This window comes from Apostichopus japonicus, chromosome 19 (assembly GCF_037975245.1).
Source record: "Apostichopus japonicus isolate 1M-3 chromosome 19, ASM3797524v1, whole genome shotgun sequence".
Taxonomy (NCBI): domain Eukaryota; kingdom Metazoa; phylum Echinodermata; class Holothuroidea; order Aspidochirotida; family Stichopodidae; genus Apostichopus; species Apostichopus japonicus.
Window position 1 is genome coordinate 7,956,224 of NC_092579.1, and position 25,792 is coordinate 7,982,015.

At 36.9% G+C, this 25,792-nt stretch overlaps 1 protein-coding gene across 3 annotated transcripts; it reads left to right on the plus strand.

The window, feature by feature from the left end:
• Positions 1 to 4,262: 4,262 nt before the first annotated feature.
• LOC139959702 (N-acylneuraminate cytidylyltransferase-like) lies at positions 4,263 to 25,235 on the plus strand. 3 transcript variants are annotated; one of them, XM_071957509.1, is made up of 10 exons: positions 4,263 to 4,416; positions 5,837 to 6,032; positions 6,873 to 7,025; positions 8,079 to 8,231; positions 15,019 to 15,157; positions 16,043 to 16,230; positions 16,512 to 16,598; positions 17,991 to 18,017; positions 21,121 to 21,258; positions 22,295 to 25,235. In XM_071957509.1, the coding sequence occupies exons 2-10, from the start codon at positions 5,888 to 5,890 to the stop codon at positions 22,507 to 22,509; spliced, it is 1,245 nt and encodes a 414-aa protein (XP_071813610.1). In that variant the 5' UTR covers positions 4,263 to 4,416; positions 5,837 to 5,887; the 3' UTR covers positions 22,510 to 25,235. The 3 variants fall into 3 exon arrangements, with proteins under 3 accessions (XP_071813610.1, XP_071813612.1, XP_071813611.1); XM_071957510.1 differs by lacking the exon at positions 4,263 to 4,416 and adding an exon at positions 4,436 to 4,546; XM_071957511.1 differs by lacking the exon at positions 17,991 to 18,017.
• Positions 25,236 to 25,792: the final 557 nt, after the last annotated feature.

A 25,792-nucleotide genomic window follows, 5' to 3' on the forward strand; every position in this document is an offset into this window, starting at 1 on the left:
CCAACCCTCTGGATTCCCGCTGTGTTTAGAGTAGTTGCGCCACCGGTAATACTTCTGGCGCTTTCTAGTCACTTCGCCCAACAACCATTTCGCCCAACTGCCATTTCGCCTAATCAGCCTGGTCATTTCGCCCAACCAGCCTGGTCGTTTCGCCCAACCAGCATGGTCATTTCGCCCAACCATCATAGTCATTTCGCCCAACCAGCAGGGTCTTAGCTAGCGATGCGTCTCGCCGTCTTTGAGACGGCTAGATCGAAATGAAAGACGGCCGAATTTGAGTGGGACGGCTTTTGAGACGCCAATAAATGGCTCTGTCCAGCCTCCCAATTTAACGTAACTATTAGTTATTTGCATGTACTACTCAGTCAACGGGCGCCGCACGTTTAAAATGATGGCACAACACTGTGAAATAAATCACTGAAAAAACCCTGACAGTCTAGTCAACAACACAATATGATAACCAACACTCAATAGCCAACCAACTAGCTAGGTAAAAAAAAATCGTTTCTTCGCGTGATCATTTTCGCACACCCGTATATATGTATTTTTTTTCCTCCTAGCTAGGTGTTGTGTATCACGGTTCTGTGAAAAGAGTGAGCTAATATTGACAGCTCCTGCGATGTTTTCCTAATATACCTGAAAAGGCAGTAGGAAAAAATTTTGCGTCGTAATAACGACCATGCAGTCTGTCTAGTTATAAAATGGCGCGAATTTCCGATTAATTTTTTATTAATGTGATAATGCGCGGGTTCGAGAAACCATTTGTCAAGGCAATACATGTTATGCAACACAAGCGATCTTGCCTCGCAGTTAGTATGAATATCAACCCTTTTTCATTACGGTCGCCATGGTCGCATTGGCGACGACCATTCTCGGCTGGCGATGAGAATTTCTGGAAAAATTAACGCTAGTCCCCAGACCCATAATACTGTGGCGATCAGTTTGCAACTGAAAATTTCACCAATGCTTTACAAAAATAACGAAGGTGCCCGCCCGATGCGGTACTACCCGGTTCCTAATTTATTACCCGAATCCTACGCAAAGTGTGATTTTTTTTGGGCAAACCGAAGGTTAGGCAGATTTCCCATTGATTTAGTGTGTTGTTAGGCTACCATGTGGTCGAAGATAACAGCAATAACGAAAGTATTCCATGGATATCTTATAACTGCGTCACAATTTCAGCGAATAAACAGATGGTTAGGCTTAGCTAGATTTCCGTTGACTTAGTGTGGTGTTAGGCTACCATGTTGGAGAAATTATTATTTATTCAATCGTTCCTTCTATTTCATAGAAGGAAAGGCTGACAAGGAAGTTTACGAGATGTTTATGGGTTATAGAAGGGATAACTAAAAAATAATAATCGCAAGTAGCTTTTTACTAATCGTTTATTGCAATGCGATCAAATTGGGCGAATAGCGCAATCTAGTGGCTATATGCGAACCCTGGGCCTGCATATTAGATAGTAGTACTAGTAGTAATAATTGTTTAAGAGCTAAATTGGATACTTATATGGTCTGATCCAATAAACGTGGAGAGCAAGCATAATCAGCGGCGGCAGTGTGATGTTGGTAGTAATGTTAATTATATGAAGTCATTAACAAGTTAATGAAAGAAACAAAAGCAAATAGAAATTACTGAGGAAGGTTTTATACCTTATATTACACCTACGTATTTGAACATGAAAACATAAAGTAAGATTTTTTTCACCGTACCCATTTTGTTAGAAAATAATATACATTAGCCTATGTCATTATTTTAATCAAAATGTACTAGCCACTGTCATCATTACTAACTAGTACTAGCTTTAAAGTAACGTTAGTAGTCAGTACTGACAGTAGTGCTACTCGATGTTGAGGCTAGGTCTAGTGTTTTTTGTACTAATATTTAGCATATCAAAGTGGTTATCAAAGTTTCATTCAGGCTATCAAAGTTTTATTCTGGGCCACCAGAATTTGGGGAAAATAAAGATTTGGTCGCCACAGGATTTTCTGTGACCGCATTCACTGGGGAATGTAAAAGGGTTGAGTATGATTGTTACCATGGTAATATATGAAGGCATGAGCTTTTTGCGCGGATTTCCTTGCTTTCTTTTCTACCTCCGTAATTTATACTTCTCAATTTCCGTGAATTTCTAACAACAGCGTTACTGTATCATTGATCCGTCATTCGCATGTTCTTCATTACCGAATCGATGCATATCCAACCTGCAGAGGGACAAAAACTATTATCCTAACACACTGTAGCATACGCAAAATACCGCAAATTGTTCTCTGGATTTTCAAAACGTTCCCAACATTATTGCAACGATATTTTCATAAATTTCCCATGATTTTCAATATTTTAGTATCATTAGAGTAAGGACAATTGAGGAGAAGTGTAGTGCTGTAGCTGCTGACTATTATTCCAGATTAAAACAGACCATTGTGTTCATTTTATGAACAGTAACATTTTAAGTATGGGTCGCCATGATGGAATGAACAAGTAGGGTGAAAACGACAGGCTAGGCATGTGGCTTCAGTGTGCACATTTTGGTGTGAAACTTTGCTTTTGAGTGTTTTAATCAATTTAAAAATCTTTATAAAATAGGCACCAAAATGTTGTCTTTATACCTCAAATTTCTCAGAGCCTCCAGGGGCTTTGACCCCTGTACCCCAACCGGGGCGTTGCCCATGGACCCTACCACAGGCCCTAAGGCAGGCCCATGGACCCCACCTATAACTGTGTCGCACTGCAAGCTGACTGACGCCCTCGGCGTTAGTATAGTATCACCCACAAAGTTCTGTGATTTTTTTTTACCCCAGGCTCATCCCTGTATATCGATGACATTAACAGAATAAAGGCATATACTCTACAAGATACACAGTAGGCTATTTTATAGTACATAATGTTCATAAATAATTCCACAAGATATTGTTTGAACTTTTTGGTGCTCAAATTCTTTGTAATATATCAATTACTATAAGCTGTTTTCATGGTGCACTTTTGCACCTAGTGTTTTATAGCATTTTTTTATGTTTGAATGCCCCAAAAAATCATGATGGCTAAGGTGCTTTCACAGCTTTCTAAGCATACTTTTTACCCCAATTGTGTCAAATAAACCATTGATAGGGGCTGGGCTTCCAGGGGCCCTAAGGCGGGCCCCTGGACCCCACCCGTTATAGGCTTCGCGCTTCGCGCTCGCGCAGGTGCCTCCGGCGCCAGATGGATAGTCTCCTGAGCAGATGAGACACCCTATTTGAAATTCCTGGCTAAGACCCTGCCAACCAGCATGGTCATTTCGCCCAACCGTGTTGGCCATTTCGCCCAACCTTATTTTTACTAATATTCAGTCAGAATAATATTACTTTTTCTATTCCACTAGTTCAATTTGATTTATTTTGGATTAGGTTACTTCGTTATATAGGTAAATAAAAAAGTGAGGTCCGCTCGATATCGATCGGAGTCTAAGCAGTTATTTCGGGTATAATGGGAGGATTACACTACTTTAGGCGTTTACGCGTACAATGGAAGTTATATTATTATACAAACACAGGGGAATCGGTCTTCATAAAAACCTATCAAACCTAACCCTTAAAACACTGATCCATCCTACTGACTAACAATTCCCGAACGTTTCCTTATTAAATTGAAAAAAATATATATAAACCCGTCCGTAATATTGAATTACTATATTTAATTTATGTAACCACTTTATCAGTGTAACCACATATGTAATCACATATGTAATCAATTTAACCACGACTTCAAGTTTCCTTAATACTCGGTTCGTAACGTTAACAATTCCCGAACGTTTACTATATCAAACCTAACCCCCTAAAACACTGATCCATCCTCAAGATTCCTTAATATTCGGTTCGTGTCCTGTAACGTTAAAAATTCCCGAACGTTTCCTTACTAAAGTTTTACAAAGTAAAGGACTTCAAGTTTCCCTAATATTCCTTAATATTCGAACGTTTACTATCAAACCTAACCCCTAACACACTGATCAATCCTCAAGTTTCCTTAATATTCGGTCCGTATCCTGTAACGTTAACAATTCCCGAACGTTTCCTTTTGAAATATCATATTTAATCAAGGTTGGGCGAAATGACCAGACTGGTTGGGCGAAATGACCAACACGGTTGGGCGAAATGACCAGGCTGGTTGGGCGAAATAACCAGGCTGGTTGGGCGAAATGACCAAGCTGGTTGGGCGAAATGGTAAGGTTGGGCGAAATGGCAGTTGGGCGAAATGGCAGTTGGGCGAAGTGTCCTGCTTCCCCTTCTGGCGTTCCATAGATATACTTCATTGAACAGTTGTCAACATTGAAACCACTGATCTGTACAGATCAGTGATTGAAACGCTGTTAATTCAAGGCAAAGGAAGCTCAGTCCTGTGGCTAACGTTACAGTCACTAACTAAGTTACAGTAGAGCAGGTAAGGCTAGTTCAGGGCACAGATTCTTGGTGGAGCTACAAACCCTACTACTGTAGTAGGAATAGGATAATTATAGGCACTAGGTCGATGTTGGCTCCAGTGTTACTATTACTATACGTGTTTTCTTTATGTTAGTGACAGCAAGATGAACTAAGGCGTATCCTAAGTCAGGCCTAGGCTGGCCTGTTATGGCCTAGGGAGTAGAGGTCCTAGGCCTAGGGCCCTAGCTTAGTATTTGTAATATATTTATGTAAATATGACTAATTTAAGCCTAGTCTTGCGTTTGTAGCCTAACTTATTTGCCTCTAGTCTTATGAACAAATTAAGTAGGCCTAGGATTCGACTTTTTGACCATCCCATATCATTTGTGTCATTCGGTGTACAGTAGCCAAAGCAATATTGTATCCCTAGAAAACAGATCAGACAGTTGGTGCAACTTTTCAGAATTATGTTCAGATTTTGGAATTTGCAGTCTGGTGATTCTGTTCAATGACAGGGTTTGGTTCACTTGTCAATTAGAATGTTTGCCCCAAGTACCATGCAGGAAAAGAATATTCTTGATCATCCAAGTCAGGTCTATCCTTAAAGTTAAAGGCTTAATTCTTAACTGCAGGGCAGTGATACACCTACATGTGGTTGTTAAGCCAGATCTTCCGTTCAATTTGTTTATTCACGTTTAGGGAATGGGCTTGATTCTGCTCATCTACTGGTTCTTGGAACAATATCATTCACCATGGCTGCACTGCCATGATGACCTACTAAACTATATAAATTAAAAAAGGCTAATATAAGTTTTGTAGAATTCATGGCCCTGTTGGCCTATACATGTAGGTAACATTTCTTAGCATTCTCTAAGGGAGAACTGATCATTGGATAGTGATAAACCCTTAATGCCTTGATCAAACCTATATTTTTTGTTTAGCAGTGTTTTCGTTTGTTGTGAAGTGTATCCAGTCACATTAGTGACTGGATGCTAAGTCTTTGGTTATTATTTCAATTTAGCCTTCAAGTACTACATCTTTAATTACATAAGCACAGTATTCTGTCGCAACCTTTGAGACCCTGATAATATTTTTCATTTTTTTAAAACCTATAGAAGTGGGAAAAGTTACAGTACTGTATATATAGCAATCTTATATTTAATGATAGAAAATGAAAACTTGTTGGGACATGCAGCCGCAACAAACCACCCAACCGAACAGCAACGAGAGAAAGGAAATTAAATATTAAAAATGTCTATTGTCTAGAGCTCTAGAGCTTTATGAATGTTAGCAAAAAATGTTACCCAGCCAAATGTCAGTGAAGGAAGGTCAGGAAGTTTTACTTTATTTCTAGTTAAAAGGAGTGTTAAGATGAATTTATTCTTTGTTTCTGACTTTCCTTAAAGTACTAGGTGTTTTACCTCTCTCTTAATCTACAGGTTTCACTCGCAACAAAAATCTTTGGTTCATATTGAAGCTATTTCTGCAAGATGTCTGAGGAGAAAAAAGACAAGCATTTCGCAGCTCTAGTGTTGGCCAGGGGTGGGAGTAAGGGAATCCCCTTGAAAAATATAAAACCATTAGCTGGTTTGCCACTTGTGGCTTGGTGCTTGAGAGCCCTACTTGACTCCGGAGGTAAAGTAAAACATTTTAATTTTCCTGAAAACTTGTTTTGTCACTTGCAAAAGCTGGTACTGTACAGACTCATTGCTTAGATTGGTCAGAAGAAGCTAGGGTCCTTGTAAGAGACGGGATTACTCAGACATTTATTTGAAGCAGTCTTTTGTCTTGATCAGCACATTCTCCAAACCAAGCAAGATTTAATCAAAGTAAGATTGTAATTGATGATACAAAGAAACCTGGTTAGTGTTTGTTATATGGTTGATGAGCAAGTAATAGGTCTCTAAAGAATTAATTTTATTGAATATCTTTATAGATTTCATACTTTGATAAATTTGAAAGATATGGTTTTGAGTAACAATTAGTACCAGTAGCCTTGATAGTAACAATGGTTTGATGTTGATGGCGTAAATGCAAGAGGCTGTATAATTAGATGCCTTTGTGCCGTTCTGTAGAAGTACCACAGAAACCTACATTGACAGTTGATGGGCTGTTCTGTAGAAGTACCACAGAAACCTACATTGACAGTTGATGGGATTTCAGCCGGATGGCCACAGAATGTAGCTTATGTTGCCATGATAGCAAGAGATACATGAACAAAGCATATTTGACAGACCTGCAAGGCTCACAGTAAAACAGGTTTAAAACTTTCATGTCCAGAATATGACATGGTAAAAGTCACATTAGTTTCTTTTTTAGTTGTAATTCTTATCAATCAGTGAATAGATTGATGAGCTGTTTGAGTCTTCCAGGTGACCATTTGCGTAGTATTGCGTAAAGCCAGTCGATTATATATTGTACATTAACTCTGTCCGTGTACAGTACTAATTGCATAGTATCTGATAAACATTGCAGAATTTGACAGCGTCTGGGTTTCCACGGATCACGATGAAATAGCCAGGATATCGCAAGAGTGGGGTGCTCAGGTGTTCAGGAGGAGTGCGCAGACAGCAGCAGACAAATCTCCATCCATCGATGCTGTAAAAGAATTTGCAACCCACCACCCTGGTATGATAATAGTTCTTTACCCAATGTTTGCAACCCACCACCTTGGTATGATAATAGTACTTTACCCAATGTTTGGAATGTTAATTGTATTGTTACTTCTCATGGTTATATGACACCTCAGGAAATAACTGATCCAGTATCGAAATCCTAAAACCGCTACGCAATGCGGTTAGATTGCTATACAAAGCAAAGATTTATATAGCAGTGTTATAGCAGTGTTTGCCATGTCAGGAACCGTAGTACTTTGTAAGAGACAAAACTGAGAGACTTCAAAGCTGCTACACAAACTCTGCACACTCAATTATTCTTTGCAGCTGTACCTGATCTGATTAATTCCCCCCCCTCCCCCCCCGTTTATGGCAGAATGTGTAGGAGTGGGAAGCAGTTGACCCTAACAGATGATTGATCAAGGTTGGGCAGGGTGGAACAGCTAGCCTGACAGATGTTTAATTGAATCATGGTAAATAGACATGCTTACTGGATCATGATGTACATTACCTGTGTGTTGACACTTTGATTGTAAGTTGAGTGCTCGCATCAACAGTTTGCTTTATTCCATTTCCCTCCAAGTGAAATCCAAGCATCATTTAGTCAAAGTTGTCACCATTACATATGAAATTGGGTGAATTGGAAGTTGATATTAACTCGAGGCTAACAGACATGTTCTGTTAGTACTCTGTAATTGATGTACAGTAACAGCCAGCAATGTTTGTGTTAATTTGAAACATGATGAAATACAGTATATTATGGTATGTTTAAATGGCCGTTATCAGCATAAATTCACTGTAGAAACTGTACTTAGGAGATAGCTTAGCATATTGCAAACTGTTACTGTATGACCCCAATGTGTGTGAACAAGTGTAGTATTTGAGTATATATGGCAATTCACAAGCACCTGTTCTACCCGTAAATGAGGGGCTGAGTGGGAGGTGCTGAGAAGGCGGTGCTGAGTGGGAAAGGCTGAATAGTCCACAAACATAATGTTGTATTTCAACAAATCGACTGGTTTACTTCAAGTAATGTTTGCCTTTTCTTTGGCTTTCCTCTTCCCAGAGGTAGACTACATTGCTCAAGTGCAGTGCACGTCTCCCTGTCTTCATCCTTTCCATGTTGCTGGTCCTTGTCGTATGATGAGAGAGGAAGGCTTTGATTCGGTCTTTGCTGTTACAAGACGACATGGTTTCAGGTGGCAGGAAGTACATGGAGGTATTGTAACCCATAATGCATTCATTTTTGTTGAATTTTGTAAAGTGTACAATTCAATAACTTGAACTTTATAAGGTTGTGGAACCTGAGGATGTAAAATCAACGCAAGTAAAAAATGTATGTGGAGGTTGCTTCGACAATACATCTTCAATTTGGTTATAGTACGAGTGCAGGTGACTATTCTAGAATACTAGTATGAGTACAGGTGACTATGCCAGTATGCTGGAATACTAGTATGAGTATACTGTAGGTGCCTATATGCTAGAATACTAGTATGAGTACAGGTGCCCATTATAGAATACAAAATACTGGTGACTATGCTAGGATATGAGTATGAGTACAGACGACTATACTAGAATACTAGTATGAGTACAGGTGACTATGCTATGATATTAGTATGAGTACAGGTAACTATGGTACAATACTAGTATGAGTACAGGTAACTATGATACAATACGAGTAGGAGTACAGGTGACTATGCTAGAATACTAGTAGGAGTACAGGTGACTATACTAGAATACTAGTAGGAGTACAGGTGACTATACTAGAATACTAGTATGAGTATAAGTGACTACTGGAATACTAGTATGAGTACAGGTGACTATGCTAGAATACTAGTAGGAGTACAGGTGACTATACTAGAATACTAGTATGAGTATAAGTGACTACTGGAATACTAGTATGAGTACAGGTGACTATGCTAGAATACTAGTATGAGTACAGGTGACTATGGTACAATACTCGTATGAGTACAGGTAACTATGATACAATACGAGTAGGAGTACAGGTGACTATGGTAGAATACTAGTATGAGTACAGGTGACTATACTAGAATACTAGTATGAGTACAACTGACTACTGGAATACTAGTATGAGTACAGGTGACTATGCTAGAATACTAGTATGAGTACAGGTAACTACACTAGAATACTAGTACGAGTACAGGTAACCATGCTAGAATACGAAATACAGGTGACTAGATGCTAGGATATGAGTATGAGTACAGGCGACTATACGAGAATACTAGTATAAGTACAGGTGACTATGGTAGAATACTAGTATTAGTACAGGTGACTATGATAGAATACTAGTATGAGTACAGTATGCGTACATGTGACTATACTAAAGTACTAGTATGAGTACAGGTGACTATGCTGGAATGCAAATATGAGTACAGACTCCCTAAAAGTCTGTTATGGAATCAGATATGTTTTGCCCCTGTCCTCCCTTCCTCGTCAACTTTGATACTTTGATTAACCATACTGTACATTTCTAATCATACTACATTACCAATAGTACTGGTAATCAAGGAACATTTGATATTCATATATGGTACCATATGCAGTTCTTGTGCAAAACGGGCATAATTGTAACTCAATTGCAAATTTGTACGAATTTCAATATTTATTATTTCTAAACATAATTGATAAACCTTGGAGCTGTTTTCGAAAAATACACATGCTCAAATGATTTGTGGTGTATACTATAACTAATGACATTGATCATTTCAAAAATGCAAGCTAACCATTGATTTAAGGTTGTGTACTTTTCTTCCGTTACCATTCCATCCATTGGATCCAATTGGTATCAAATTGACTTAATATATGCCATAAGTAAATATGACAATCATTTCCAGTTTGCTTGTTCAGCTTTTCCACAAACAAGCAAACCTCACCCACTTGTGTCCATACAGTAGTGTATATATTAAGGTAGATATACTGTGTGCTAGTGCGCAAAGAATATATTTATTATGCGGTGCAGAAAAATGCGTTCAAAATGGTTGGATTGCTACACAAGTGTACAGAGATTAAAACCAGGGTGTTTTTGTACACACAAGCTTGGTATCTTTAGTGTTTGGATAACAACGCAACATGCTACACAAAATGTTAGCACTAAGTCTGTAAATTATGCCCTTGTAAAATTACATGCCGAGGACCATTATAAATTATGTGTTATAACTCAATTAATTATGATAAAGAGCCAAATGATATGTGTTTAGGAAATTGTAAGAGAATGTTCTTTAAATGCAATAATTCTTGAAAAACTTAAAGGTAACTAGAACTGTATATTAGCCCTTGAAATTACCCCATTTTGAAAACAACTCTGTCATATTGCATATTGCAATCAAATTAAGATCCACAGAGAGTCACTTGAGTGTGGAAAGGATGAGAATGAGATTAGGTAATATTTGACCTTTGACCGTCAGATTCGCAGGGTTTGTCAGAAACTTTGCTGATTGCTGTACAAGCGTGGTAAATTACAGCAAGGAACATAACAAACTGTGTAAAGGAAACAGTAATATATCCATGGATACTGTCATTGAAGTAAATAATGTGGATTATTTCTGAAGAGAAAGCTTAAATGATATAAATGTTCCAAAACAAGGTTTTGACAACCAATATTCACTAATATTGTATAATATTCACCATGCATTGCAATAGGTATTTATTACCATAAAATTGAACATGCGGTTAATTGAATAATGTTAAGGTACTGCAAATACAGTATTATATACCTGTGTGTATTATGTGGTACATTGCATACACCCATATGCAGCAGTTGCAATCATCGAGCAAGGACACCAGTTTAATTACTTAGACAAATTTGTTAAGTAAAATAAAGTTATCAAATAGATCTGTAAAATTGCTGCAAATGATACTGTCATCATCAATTCTTTGTTCAATGGTCCTTAAATGTATGTATTTTGTGTACTTTCTATTTACATAGCCAGAGAAGTTAGCCTCAGTCCTTTCCTCATATTATTTACATGCACAATCAATACAATTTTGTGTACAATTCTACTGTAGTAAAGCTCCATATATACTGTGCATCATACTATAAATTTATGTACAGTATGTGTTTATCAGATTAAATTGAATTTGAAAGCCACCTTTTTCATCCCTGGGGAATGCATTCAAACTGTTTGAAGAGGTCAGAGGTGATGTTTCCATTGTGGAAGGGATTTTTCCCTCCATATTTCCCACATTTTTTTGCAAAGTGTGTCATTTTTTTTCTTCAACATCAACTTAACTTAAGTTTGGTGTAGCTATGTTTGCAGGGGGCACTAGAAAACTGTAAAACGACAATTCGCAGGAAATGGATTGGTCCCATAGTTAATGCTTAGAATACACAGGAAACAATATTACACTAGTAGGTCTGGTGATGCTAAGTCATTTTAAAGATTCAAAGTTAGAGTTGTTGGCCTTGAATGTGAGAAACTCATAAATGAAAATTGAACCTTCAACAAGAAAGACAGAAAACACTGTGCCTAGATATCCAGCCTTTTCTAGATCAGAGAAATTAACTTGCAGATAAATATGGATGGCTTTTTTAAAATGTAAATTGAGACAAGCTCTCAAAATAGGTCCATACATTTTATGATAGTGTATGTACACTAAGATATGGAGTATATATATACTGTATGTGTTTGTCAGGATTTTGTCAAAGAAGCTGTGCAAGTCACATAGCATGACTACTGTATGTGGAAGCAATGTTGGGAATGTAGCAAAATATAACAGCAAGTTGGTAGTTTTTATTTTCAATACAAAATGGCCAAAATAATGACAGTACTTGACAGTTCAGATTCAACATGAATGAGAGACTGCTGTATATATTTACACCAGTGGTGTAATCGTACTTTTTATCTGGGAGTGGGGGGGGGGGGGGGGCAAAGAGTTCGAGTGGGAGGCAAGTTCTGTGTGCGACTAGGTTGGTCATTATACTAAGGTACTTTTGCAATATGCTCCATTCCCAAACACTTGTTACCATGGTTACAGTACTGTTATGAATGTTTCTTAACAGAAACAGACATTGAACAGTCTATTCCTGAGTTCCATCCACTAAATTGTTGCGATGGTCCAACTCAACATATTAACTTGATACACATGTAGGGAAAGTCACTATACTCATTCATAGCTCTGTGCTCAGTTCTCATAAATCTATTGTCTATAAAAGCCCATGCATGTATTTTCTTTATGATTGATTGGATGATTGACTTTTTCAGTAAAATTTGTTTGCCAAATTTAGAATTTGGATATACTTTAAACTAAAAAAATGCTATAGCGATGGGAATTTGATAATTGGGTTCATTTTTTCGTCCTTTCAATTGTTTTGTCTGAAGTTCTCATTTTGGTCTGGACTATTCTTTCATCAGTACAGTTTAAGCTATCCCACAGTCTATGATTTACTTTATTTATAGTTTAAGTGTATTTGTAAATTAAGCTTCATTTGACATTCTTTCAGCAACTACAAAACTCTCTTTCCATCACCATAGTCCATCGTTTTATCGGACATTGGGGCCTCATAGCGATGACAGAAAGCTAAATATAAATAGGATAATGTTTAACTCGAGATGCAATTGGCTGGTACCAATTTGAGATTTCCCCTAATATACGGACAAACATCAACCGTGAACTGGTTTTAACTGAGCCTTTAAAGGTATTTTGAAGTTTTCGTCCAATATTTTCTTGGCCCATCAATGTCATTTAGGGAAGGGGGGGAGGGCAAGTGGGGGACATTTGACTGGGGGCTGCTGCACAGATGAAATATATACTGTATGTCATCGTCTGATATAAGCCTGTACATATGTAAGATTTCTGTCTGGGCAGAGATACTTACATTGCAAAATGTATGATGAAATGTGGGGGAATTCCAATCACTTAGGAGTCACCAAATATATACTGCCTACGGATCAAAGTTTAACATGGCTGGTGTTTGTAGATCAACAGAGGTTACGATTCATGGCAGTCCTAATACAGTATAGTGTGCAATTCCTCAGAATAAATGTTTATCATCTATCACATTGCAAAATGCTATGAAAAATGATCAAATAGCAAAAATGTGTAGGTAATTTAATAGGTAATTTAGTAGATAATTTAGTAGGTAATTCAGCAGGTGATTTAGTTTTTTAGAGGGGGGGGGGGTTGGTGGGGGTGCAGGTAGCATTGTAGTTAAAATGAAAGTGACAAATAATACAGAGCCTTCAAAACTGCTGTGTACACAAGATATGAATGCTAAATTGTTTCCTGGTTTCCTTTAACTGCAAGCAGAGATTGACAGGATATTGAATTAACTGTTGTTTACATGTACTTTACATAAGGTCAATGCAGCTGTTTGCACTAATTTACATACAAATGTTTAATTATATCTATATTGTTATTGTTTTGTGTTATGATTGAGTTGTATGCATTTGCAATTGAATCAACTGTAAAAGCCAAGCTAGGTGATGCAGCCTAAAAGATTTAGGCGTCTGTACATAAAGTGCTAACCACACCTGCCTTTCATGTTTACTTTAATTTTCACCCAACTATACACTACAGTACAGTATATACAGTATTCTGTATGGTTGTAGCTCATCATAGACATACTGTACTTGTATCAATGCACAGAGCAATGCATTAAAATATTCTGTATGGTTGTAGCTCATCTTAAGCACAGAGCAATGCATTAACATATTCTGTATGGTTGTAGCTCATCTTAAGCACAGAGCAATGCATTAACATACTCTGTATGGTTGTACTGTAGCTCATAAACATACTGTACTTGAATCAATGCACAGAGCAATGCATTAAAAATTCTGTATGGTTGTAGCTCATCATAGACATACTGTGCTTGTATCAATGCACAGAGCACTACATTAAAAATTATGTATGGTTGTAGCTCATCATAGACATGCTTGTATCAATGCACAGAGCAATGCATTAACATATTCTGTATGGTTTTAGCTCATCATAGACATACTGTACTTGTATCAATGCACAGAGCAATGCATTAAAGTATTTTGTATGGTTGTAGCTCTTACATACTTGTAACAATGCACAGCAATGTATTAACATATTCTGTACATGTATATAGAATCAAAGGACAAAAAACTCCCAAGGTTGTAAATTTTAAGGTGAAGTTGTTGATGGTTTGTTAGTATAATAACTACTACAGTCCTTTGTGCTTGTTGCTTAATGACTCTTAATAAGCACTGTTCTGGTGGTTCTTAGCCTTCCAGTTGTTCCTAGGGTATAATGATGACTATAGAATATACAGATGTTGATGGCTGACTCTGTCCCACCATACAGTAGTTGTAATGCTTTGAGAGTGGCAAATGTAAAACATATCTATACTGTACTTTAGGCATAGTGTGAACCAGAATTGCAAATTGTGAATGTCACTTAATCAAACTACTGTACTGACCTCAATTGTGATGTGTATGTTATATGCACTGCGGAAGGGGCGAGAGGACAACTACTGACAGAACATGCAGGTGGGGGGGGGGGAGGGGGAGGAGGGGGAGAGGAATATCTATACAAGATTGGTTTTTATTGACCTGTCCATAGTTGATGTAAAATATGATCTGTAACATAGGGTTCCCAGTCATGTAGAACTGTAAAGTATGTAGAAATCATCCAGCATACATTTATTTTTGACCTGTGGTCCATGTTTTCATACTGTACTCATCAGATAAGTGGATAATCTGGATCTGGGCAGTCCAGATAAAAAGAAAATCCAACATTTCTCTGCATCCACTTCAGTTTTCTTGGCCAGCTCTTCAGATTACATTTACAAGTACACTACAGCGTGTGTTCGTTATCTCAATTACAAAGCCCCTTTGTGATGAGCACATGTGTTTTAAGCAAAGGATGCCCTTGTTTGTACAGATAAAGTACAATGGCACACTGTGCTTAACTATCAGAACTATACTAGTTTCTTCTCATACCATGATAAATGCTGATCCTACTCTCTCTCTGTATGTAAATCCATATGTTTACTGTAAGATATTTTTTGTGCATTCTACTAGGTGGAAAGACAGCACCTCTTAATTTGGACCCCAAAAATAGACCCCGAAGGCAGGACTGGGATGGTGAGCTCATCGAGAATGGCTCTTTTTACTTTGCTACTAGGGAGCTTATCCTTGATGGCCTGTTTCAAGGTGGAAAGTAAGAATTTTTTGATATAGTTTTTAATCTTTTCCTGATAATGTGTTTAATCCTGACAATGTGTTTAATTCCATACACTAGCACACTGTGTTTGAATTGATGAACAGAAGAGTTTTTTACAGTTATGTTGGTTGCATCACCAATTATCCACTGATTAAGCCTGCGGCAAAACCTAAAAGCATGCCAACAGTGGTTTAACAAATTAACTTCTATGTTTAATTATGGATTTCACATCTGTATGCAGTATAAATATGTGCAGGCCAAAATTTAGCATTTGTGCGATCATACAGTATGTTAAGTAAGTTATTGAAATGTACACACACATGACTACATTCTTAGGCTGCTGGAAACTGAAGACCAAATGTAGAAGTGTAAAAGATTCTTTTACTTTTATTATGCAAATGAAATGCAATTAAGTGTTCAATGGCATGCATAGCTGGTCATTATGATTAAGCAGTCATACATGTGTTTGTTTGTTATGCCAGACATTCTCTTTTGCTTTTAAGTATAAAAGCAGAGAGTTATTATGTTAAAAGAGTTCTTTCTAGGTCTTGACTTTATATACATGTAGTAGTAGTAGTTATTAGTTTTATTAAATGCCCGGACCACACTTGCCTCTTACTTTACATTTGATATCAGTTACAAAAGGTAACTACACATTGAGAGGTGTACATATTTTTCTATGTGTTCGTACGGTAGATTTAATAATACCTAGACGGAAGTAAATGCTGTGAAAAGTCATCCTCATTGCTTAAAAAATGACCCATTTTCATTCCTTAAGACACAGTTGTTTGAAATATTTATTTTAAACATAATAATAAACTTAAAAAAAAAAATTTAAAAAAAAGGAATAAATAAATCCCCTTTTTGTGCTTATATTTGCAGGATTGGCTACTTTGAAATGCAGGCAGAATACAGCGTAGACATAGATACAGATATTGACTGGCCAATAGCAGAACAGCGTGTTCTGAAATTTGGTTATTTTGGGAAAACTAGACCCCAAGGTATATGTCTGGTCGTTCTAGGAGCCGATGGAGTTCTCACCGATAACCAGGTCCATTTGACATCCACGGGTAAGATTATTATTTAAATAGAACTTTTAGGTTATGTACTTAGTTGTTTTACTCCACAACTTTGTCTTTTTGATGAACTTTCAAAGAATGACTTTTTCAAAATAATGAAAAGGTATTCCAACGTTTTCCAAAATCCTGACTTCCCAGGAGGTTTTGCATAATATGCCACAAATCATTCCATTCATTTCCTCTTGATCTCCAGAAAATGGTTGTTCAAGGGCAGTCTAAGAGGGTCTTTTAGGTCTTCAATAACAATGCATCCATCATTTTATTGTTTGCAGGTGAGGAGTTTAGATCATTTAACTACAGTGATACAATAGGGATTAAGCAGCTGCAAGCAAGAGGAGTAGAAGTCAAAGTTATTGCTGGTAAGTCTCTAAAGATTTTCCTTTCAAATGTTGTAGATTTTGGTAGAGCTGTCAATGCATTTTTTGGGTAAAAGGAGGTCAGTAAAACTTATCTTTTAATGAGGCACTGGTCTTTTGAAGATAATGCATGTGAAAAGTTAAGTTTCAAATAATGAAATACAAAAACCCAATATTTTAAGTTTTCCACTTTGTGATTTACATATGAATATTCAGTATGAATATGTGTCAGGTCAATGAAACAGGTCAGAACTGAACAAACTCAATAATTAATCACTGATTGACTTTCACCGTTGAAGAAGACTTATGAGGTTGTGCGACTTTGATTGCATATTAGTTTTGAGTGAGACTCGGTAGGGTTGGTATTTCTTGATGGCCAAATGCCAAGAAAATCAGGCTATTTAACGGCTAGCATAAAGCGGATTTTGTCATACTCCAGATGTAAAACGAACACTTGTAGTTTTCGGCCTTAGACATTAAAAAATGAAAAATCAATACAGTAACTGATATATGGGAGAACTTGATTTTAGCAAAATTTTAGATACAATTTTATAAGCACTTGCATTTTTTTTGGTGATAAGATGCATAGAGGATTTGAACTAGTAAATGCTGCTACCAGCCCTATGTCTGATCCCTATAAAACAGTGCCTTGCTGTGGGCCAGTGGGATGGGGGGGTACCATGCAGAACCCATTTGATGTTAAAAAAAGTGGGACAATGTATTTGTTTCCTTACATACTTCTTATAATATCATTTTATAGCCACAGATGTTTAGTATATGAACCATGAGATATTATTCTCAGTGTCACTCAACCAGTTGTTTATACTCTTTTATACAACACCTAATTGCATTCTGGTCATTTGATTGGTCAATTGCTTGTTGATTGCATGCAAAATCCGCTCTATACCACTCTATGAAATAGAACCATGGGTTATACTTTTTTGGTAGCACTTTTTTCAATGGTAAGAGAGCAGAGAAACCTGTCTGTTCAAAACAATCTGTTGCATGAGTGCATTTTACCCATCTTAATATAGTATGTTGTATAAAACAAATAATGAATGGTTTCCATTCATGCAATAGTGCAAATATTTCATGAGTTGAAAGATGGAATGTTCCATTCAACAAGGTGTAGCCGAGTTGAATGGAATAAATCACATCTTTCAACGAAATATTTGTAATTTATTCCATTCAACTCGGCTACACCTTGTTGAATGGAACATTCCATCTTTCAACTCATGAAATATTTGCACTATTGCACGAATGGAAACCATTCATTATTTGTATAACACATGTACAGTACCAGCAATGCGTCATTTCTCTCCCACATGAAGACATGACTGAGAAACATATCATCACAAAGAGACAAACTCTTTTGATCTAACATTTTGTTACCAGGTGACGATGGGGCTGAGAGTAGAAAAGGTAGTACCCAAAGTAGAGTCCATGCGCTTGATTACCAATCTTTTCTTGCTATCCATATCCATCAAATACTCTAGACCAAAAACACTAAAAGCTCTTTCTTTCCACAAATATATATATATTTTTTATATCAACAGTGATTCTCAAAATGAGATATGCATTCAAATATTTGACAAAGGAGTGTGTATTCCACTACAACTTATTCAATGGCATGAGAAAAGGAAGTAAGAAGAAAAAAAGATCTATTTAATTAGAAAAATGAGGAAATGTACTTTTTCTGATATTGAAAATGGTGAACCACAGGAATGTCTAGATTTTATCTCTTTAAAGATTCTAAAATGTTAGTTCAGATAATATGTAATTGAGCATCAGGGAATAATCAGGGATGTAAGTCTTCCGTATTTTTACGGAAATCCGTTTTTTTTTTTGAATTCCAATAAAGTTCCGTACGAATATCAAAGACCCAACGCGGCAAAATGCCTGGCCCGTTGCAGCAAGCTAACTTCAAATTTTCACTCATCGATCAACCAAAGTACCATTCACACGTCGCATTGCACTGTACAACATTGTGCCATGTGAACATCGTTGCGTACGTGCGAACTTCAAGTAGCCATAGCTCATTTCTGTCGTTGAAAAACCTTCCCTCATTCACGTTGATTGAACTGCTAGTTAATATCTTCGTAACTGCTGGTGCTGGATATAAGTTTCGGAATTAACGCTTGTGATATTTGTGTGCGGCGGAAATCTAAGGGATACGCATATGAAAGTCGATATTTGTGATCGCATTCGAATGTGAGACTGTTTTTTATTCCGGAGTTCGCTGCGACGTATTCGTAACTTTGAGCTAGCCTAACATAACGATAGTGCGTGAGTAGTAAGAACTAGGGGTAGGATGTGTTAGCGCTAATACTTCTGAGCTAGCCTAACATAACGATAGTGTGTAAGTAGTCAGAGTTAGGAGTAGGATGTGTTAGGACGGCATTCACCCGGGGTCTCCGAATAGTTTTCCGTTTTTTTTTTTGGGCTGCACTTACATCCCTGAATAATGTATAAAGTACCATATGACAAAATGATAGGAAACTCATGATCAAAATCATTAGGCTGTTAGCAGTTTTTGTAATGGAAATTCAATAGTGTTCTGAGTATTTTTGTACATAGAAATTTCAAATGCATTTTTCAGTATTTTAATGAAGAAAAAGAAATATGGAAATGATAAAACAAAGAAACGAAAAAACAAATTCCAAAGACTTTGATGATTCCAAAGACTCTTGTTACAAAATATTTTACGTAACCAAGTAATTGGCAAATATAAATCACATTAATGCAAGCCTTCGGATTGTCAATTTGAGAATCACTGTACGGTAAAGAAATTTCTTGTAAAGGAAACACACTGCCCTCTTTTAAGTTGATCCTTCTGGTCAAAAGTCATGTCTCATCTTTGTTGCCTCGTCTCTTTGTCACGTTCCTTCGCATGGTTAATGCATTCACATCTTTCTGTGCATACCAAATACATATTCCGAATATAGGGAAGAGGAATACGACAGATATGGATACCGTTTGTGCATCTTGATGGATAGCTCTGAATATAGCTGCAGTAATTAATTGAGATCTTGCTTGTTTGTAAGTTGAATTAAATCTGATAATATGGGCTGTGTGTGTGTAGGCTTGTACTGTATGATTTAAGTAGTGAAGTTGGACCAGCTTTGTGGGTTGTGTGTGTATGATTTAAGTAGTGAAGTAGAACCAGCTGTAGGCTTGTATGATATAAGTAGTGAAGTAGGACCAGATTTGTGGGCTGTGTGTGCAGACTTGTATGATTCATTGATTTAAGTTGGGAAGTAGGAGCAGCTATGTGTGTGTGTAGGCTTGTATGATTTAAGTAGTGAAGTAGGACCAGCTGTAGGCTTGTATGATATAAGTAGTGAAGTAGGACCAGATTTGTGGGCTGTGTGTGTAGACTTGTATGATTCATTGATTTAAGTAGGGAAGTAGGAGCAGCTATGTGTGTGTATGTGTGTGTGTGTGTAGGCTTGTATGATTTAAGTAGTGAAGTAGGACCAGCAGTGTGTGTGTAGGCTTGTATGATTTAAGTAGTGAAGTAGGACCAGCAGTGTGTGTGTAGGCTTGTATGATTTAAGTAGTGAAGTAGGACCAGCTGTGTGTGTGTGTGTAGGCTTGTATGATTTAAGTAGTGAAGTAGGGCCAGCTGTGTGTGTGTGTAGGCTTGTATGATTTAAGTAGTGAAGTAGGACCAGCTGTGTGGGCTGTGTGTGTAGGCTTGTATGATATAAGTAGGGAAGTAGGACCAGCTGTGTGGGCTGTGTGTGTGACATGTGTAGGCTTGTATTGTTTATGTACTCTGCACCACATAAACAAAACAAAAATCTATGTCTATGCCTTTGATAAAATCAATATCATCAAACTTCACCTTTAACAAGAAATATTTATAAAAGGAAAAAATAAATATCTAAAACTACACCTTGGAAGCAGTGTCCCTTTAAATCACATGAGATTACATTAAAATGACTTGCATTGTTTGCGATCATTCATCAAGAACAATTGCTGCAGAGAGAGAGAGACAGCTATGCAACATCACACACCATTATATAAAGGAGCTGACATTTTTTCAGCTTTATTTCATTTTTTGGTCTTTCAAGAGACTAAAAAATTTCCACTTTTCACCATATTTCAACATCCTCATTTTCAATCGAGTGAGTCCATCATAGTTTTTGTGTCTGTTCAATTTGATTTGCAAGATTTTTCAGAGCTATGGCATGTTTCTGACAACTACTGTAGACTGTACCTTGGTTCTTAATGAATCTTTAAAACATTTCCTAGCGTGTCAAAATTTGGATCAAACGAAAATCAAGTTTGGAAGAAAGGAAAAGAAAAGGATTATTTGAAGTCCACCTAAAATGCTACAGAATGAGTTACAGAAACAAAATGGTGAATTCCAGAAGTTTTTGTGAGACACCATTAATTTGTGAGAGTTCTAAACCTGGACATACTGTAGAAGGAGTATAATGTTGGATTTGAAACCATCGTCAGTTTATATTTATGAAGAAGCCCTTTTTTTTGCCTCACTTTTGGCTGTTTTTCTTTACAGATGGGCAGAGCAGTATCCTAGATAGCCTTGCGAAAAGGCTTGGTGCTGATATAGTAATGGGCTGCAACGACAAAGTCGCACAGCTGGAATCTTGGAGGAAAGAAAAACAGTTGGAATGGACTCAAGTGGCTTATATTGGTATGTCAAAGATACAAGTAATCCATGCAAGTGCATCTGCAGAGTAAGATTCGTAAACAAGTTCTGCTACTAATTTAAAGGATAGTCCAGGGGAAAAAATTTACATTTTGACAGATGAAAGAAGGACATATGCAAAGCGACCTGGTGAAATTTGCATTCAATTCCAATATGTGCTGTTTTCAAGATAACAATAATTGAAGCTGATATGTTTTGCAGCAGAAGCAACAGATTTGATGTTTTAAAAGCACACTGACAAATTTTTATTTTTCTTCAAAATTAAAATTAAAATTTTCTACTTTAAAACTTGGCTGGATCTCAGTATGATTGCATTAACGTCATTCGTATATCGTCAACTTCACATCCCATCAGGGTAACTGGGATCCAATCCAAGGTTATAAACAATAATGTGAAAATTAAAAGTAATACAAAACATTTTGCTACCAGTGTTCAACTATGACATCACAGACTGTTTGCTTCAAGTTCACGGATGGTTGACACTCTTGACAATTTGGATTTATCAGTGTCTCGAGAATGCAATGTAGGACGTTGATGCAAATTTCACCAGGATGCAGTTTGTTTCTCCTTCATCAGTCAAAATTATAATTTTCTCATGAATATCTATTTAATGAAAATATGTCATTTAACATAAGCCTAACAGTTCACTCTGATGTTATTTGCATTGCCCATTAAAATCTTTGTAAGCATTCCCAAAAAATTGCCAAAACTTCCCTTTCCTGTGGTTGAACATTACAAACTTATTCAAATACACCAAACACAGGGGGAAGAGACCTTGTCAGGTTTGTTTATAACTTTCCAGTCAGTTTTCCATTTTTCATCTGCTTATGTAAACTTATTGAGATGTTTGTTTACTGTAAAGCCAAAGTAAGGTAGCCATGCCAACCCTGAGGACCACATCAGCTTGATTCGAAAGAATGTTTTTTATTTTCTTCTGTTCAGACTTCCACAGTAGAGATCTGTGTACTGTTTCATATGGATGCATTTGATTGATTCACTTTCACTGTTTTTGCTATATCAGGAAATGACCTACCCGATATGGGATGCATCAAGCTCGCAGGAATAGGGGGCGCCCCAGGGGATGCTCACCATGACATCCGTACCATCGCAAACTTTGTCTGTAGACAACCAGGCGGTCGAGGAGCCGTGCGTGAATTCTGCGACCACGTGCTGTTGGTAATGGAGAAAGCCAAATCTGCCATCGAACAGGCAGAAAAAGCAGCCAGCAAATCGTGAAGTAAAGAATACATCCCAATTTGCTCCTAAATGTATTTAAAAGTCAAATGGGGATAAAACTTTAGGAAAAAAAGTAATGGTTCTGCTTTTAATATTTTTTCTTTGTGTAATGTTCTTATTATGGTGTAACCAACTTCTAGTTTTGTTAAGTAACTAAGAGACAATGTGTCAAAACTTTTGACCAACACCGTGCTCCTTTTTGAGCCCTAGTTGTCAATATCGTTTCTTTGAACTTTTCCCATTCAAATAAATAAATATTGAATTATTTTCTATTTTCTTGTAATCTTCCTTGTTTTACGCATTCTGTTGTTATTTCATAAAGTAAGTTTTCATTGCTTAAATTGTTGCATATTTTCCACATTGGAAAGCTATTGTGATCGGATCATGGAAATTTGCCGTAGAAAATTACTAAAAGTAAATTTGAGGCAACCAATGCAGCTGAAGGGAATGATGTTTACAGAAGTGTTCTTTTAAAGAATTATCTGAAAATTGAATTCAGTGATATTTCTATGAATTTTTAAATGTTGGTGGAAATTTCATTAAATTGGTAAAAAACAGGAGGAAATTTGCAGTGGTGATAGCTTTGTTTTTCTCTATGTGAAGTAAGTGGTGTATTGCAAAAACATTCAAACAGTTAGACCAAGGTGTCAATATACAACATACATTCTCTTAAAGTTCTGAGAGATTCTAACCCAATCCAATCTCTTAATTGTCTTTGAGCATTGGTTTGTGAGTTCTTGTTGTTTCTTGGGTAAGACAGCACAACTTTTGACAGAAGTACAAGATTTTAATGTGTCATTTCCCAAAAAAAATTGGTTTATTTCATTACATCTTCTCTTTGTAGTAATGTATGTCGTCGTGAAAAGGATTCAAGCATGTACTTGGATAAAATATTGCTTTACAAATATTGTATTAAGCAGAAAGAGTTGCATCTTTCTATAGATATCATTTTTAATATTCATTCCATTCATGTATATTAAAGAGATTCTCTAATCTTGACAGGGTATTTATCTGCAATGGGAACAGAAGTCTGAACAACAGTTCTTAAGTTTCCTCCTCTTAGTTTTCAAAAGTGCAGTTAGTTTACAGATGTGGTAAATGATTTGTTTTAGAAGTCAATCCATTCCCTAGATGAGGACAATCTATTTAAATATCTCATTTAAAACTAAAGGTTTGTGTTGGACACTCAGGAGTTATTTTAAAAAATGCAACACTCAATGCTGACCAATGAGGGAGTGTATCCTGTACAAGTAACCTCGTAATGTCACTTTCGCAAGTACTTCGATGGAAAGACTCTTTTACAAGAAACTCTGTACTGATTTGTCATCCTAGGCGCCTTACAATAACTTAAACTGTAGCTAAGCTGCCAGTGTTACGTAAGAGATGGAAATTGTGTTAATATGTCAATTTTTCTGCTTCTTCTCTGCCATTGAAATATAGCAAACCATGTGGTATTTCTTGTATCCTTTAATTAAGGGTCTTCCCTAATTTCGTATGTAACTTCAGTTCTACATTCCAATTTGATGAATGTAGAGAGTAGCTTTTATCACAAATTATTTGATGAAGTTTTTGATAAGGAGAGTCTTTGTTAAAAGAATTTAATCCCTCCGTTTGAAATTTTTCAACATTTTGATGGTGCAGCAGTGCTATTGTCAGTTATTGTGTAGCATATAACAGTTTGGGGGTTGGGTGGGCCAGGATGGGGGATGGGATGGGGTTAGGTGGATTTGGGAAAGGGTGCTAAATGTTTCGAACTGTACAATGGGTTGTTTATTCTACATTCAATTCTACATCCACGTTAATTGTCTTGTCATGCTGGAAAAGTATACATATGATTTAATTCTTTTCTCTAATTTTACAAGGATGACTATTCAGACAAAATCGAACCAAACTGAGTGGTTTCTATCATGACTTTTTTGATTTCAAGTTATTTGGGTAAAATCTGTTAAATATCTAGAATACGCATTATGGGCAAAGTGGATATGTTGTCTGCTACTCTGGTCAGACCAAATTGTTAATACATATACGTCTTTATTGTACTCCAATGATGGGACACTGAGGTTCTAGTCATCTTTCAACAGGTGTTCAACCTGAAATACTTCAAATCACTATGACAGCTGACAATGATCACACGGTCACAGTCTCGATGCAAGGTGACTGGGGTGCGGTCAGTCGTTTGGTTTTGGTGCCCAGGTTCTGTCTCGTGTGATATTTTTTTTAAATTATCACTATGACAATTTGTTAAGAAGAAGAACAATCCAAAATTGTTCTACATGGGTTCTTTTGACAAAAGTATTTCTAGATGTCAGTACTGACCATTCTCTCCAATGTCAGTTTGCAGATATGCCAAAACTGATTTTCGTTACTTCAAACATATATTAAAGTGTATTAGTTAAATTGTCACAATATAGAGTTTCTTCAAACGATAATTGTTACAATAGATTCCCATCGTTAATTGAACAGAGTGTGTAGATCACTGAAGTTTTTCTTTGTCGCAAAAGCTGACGATCGCCTGGATGCCTAACGACCTTTGATCATGATAAAATGGAGCCTAGTGTTACACTGTGTATTGGTGGAAGCACGCACTGTGCAGCAGGTTATGATATTTTATATTTGTTGAAGGTCTACTACACCTCCTTAAATTAAACTGAAATAATATTCTATAGTTTACTAAGTTGTTCATGTCAGTCTCCTGTCTTTATAAATATAACAGACATTAACTTGTAGACTTTGGTGTCTATTTTTTTTTATGCCTCCAACTCGTAACTACGCATTGGGAAATTTAGCTGCATTCCCCTAGTCAATATCAGTGACCTAACTAGGTGTTCTTTTTCTTTGGGGGGGGGGGGTGGGGTTAGTGGTCGAATATAGTTGTACCCGAAAGAGACACTTCAGTCGAGTGATTGCCAAGAATTTGCCTGACTGAAATACTGACTCTGTACCATTGCTATGAGCTTGACAAACTGGTTAGACGCCAAGGGACTCCGTTCAAGATCCATGACAACATCGTAGTCCAATCCGACTGGACGAGACTATTTGAATATGATTTATGGATATTAGCATAAATTGTAAATTATTTATTGCGTGGAACTGGCTTCGATAACTTGGAAAATGTCTGGAGTAAGAACCTCTTCCTGGAAGTCTCTGTCTTGGTATATAGGTCTTCAGTCCCTTCTGGTTTCTCAGCTAGTTACCGGCAAATAGCGTGGACGCAGGAGAGGTGGGACGGGGAATCGGTATAGGGCAGCAGTCGACTGAACCGTAGTACACGAAACGTCATATA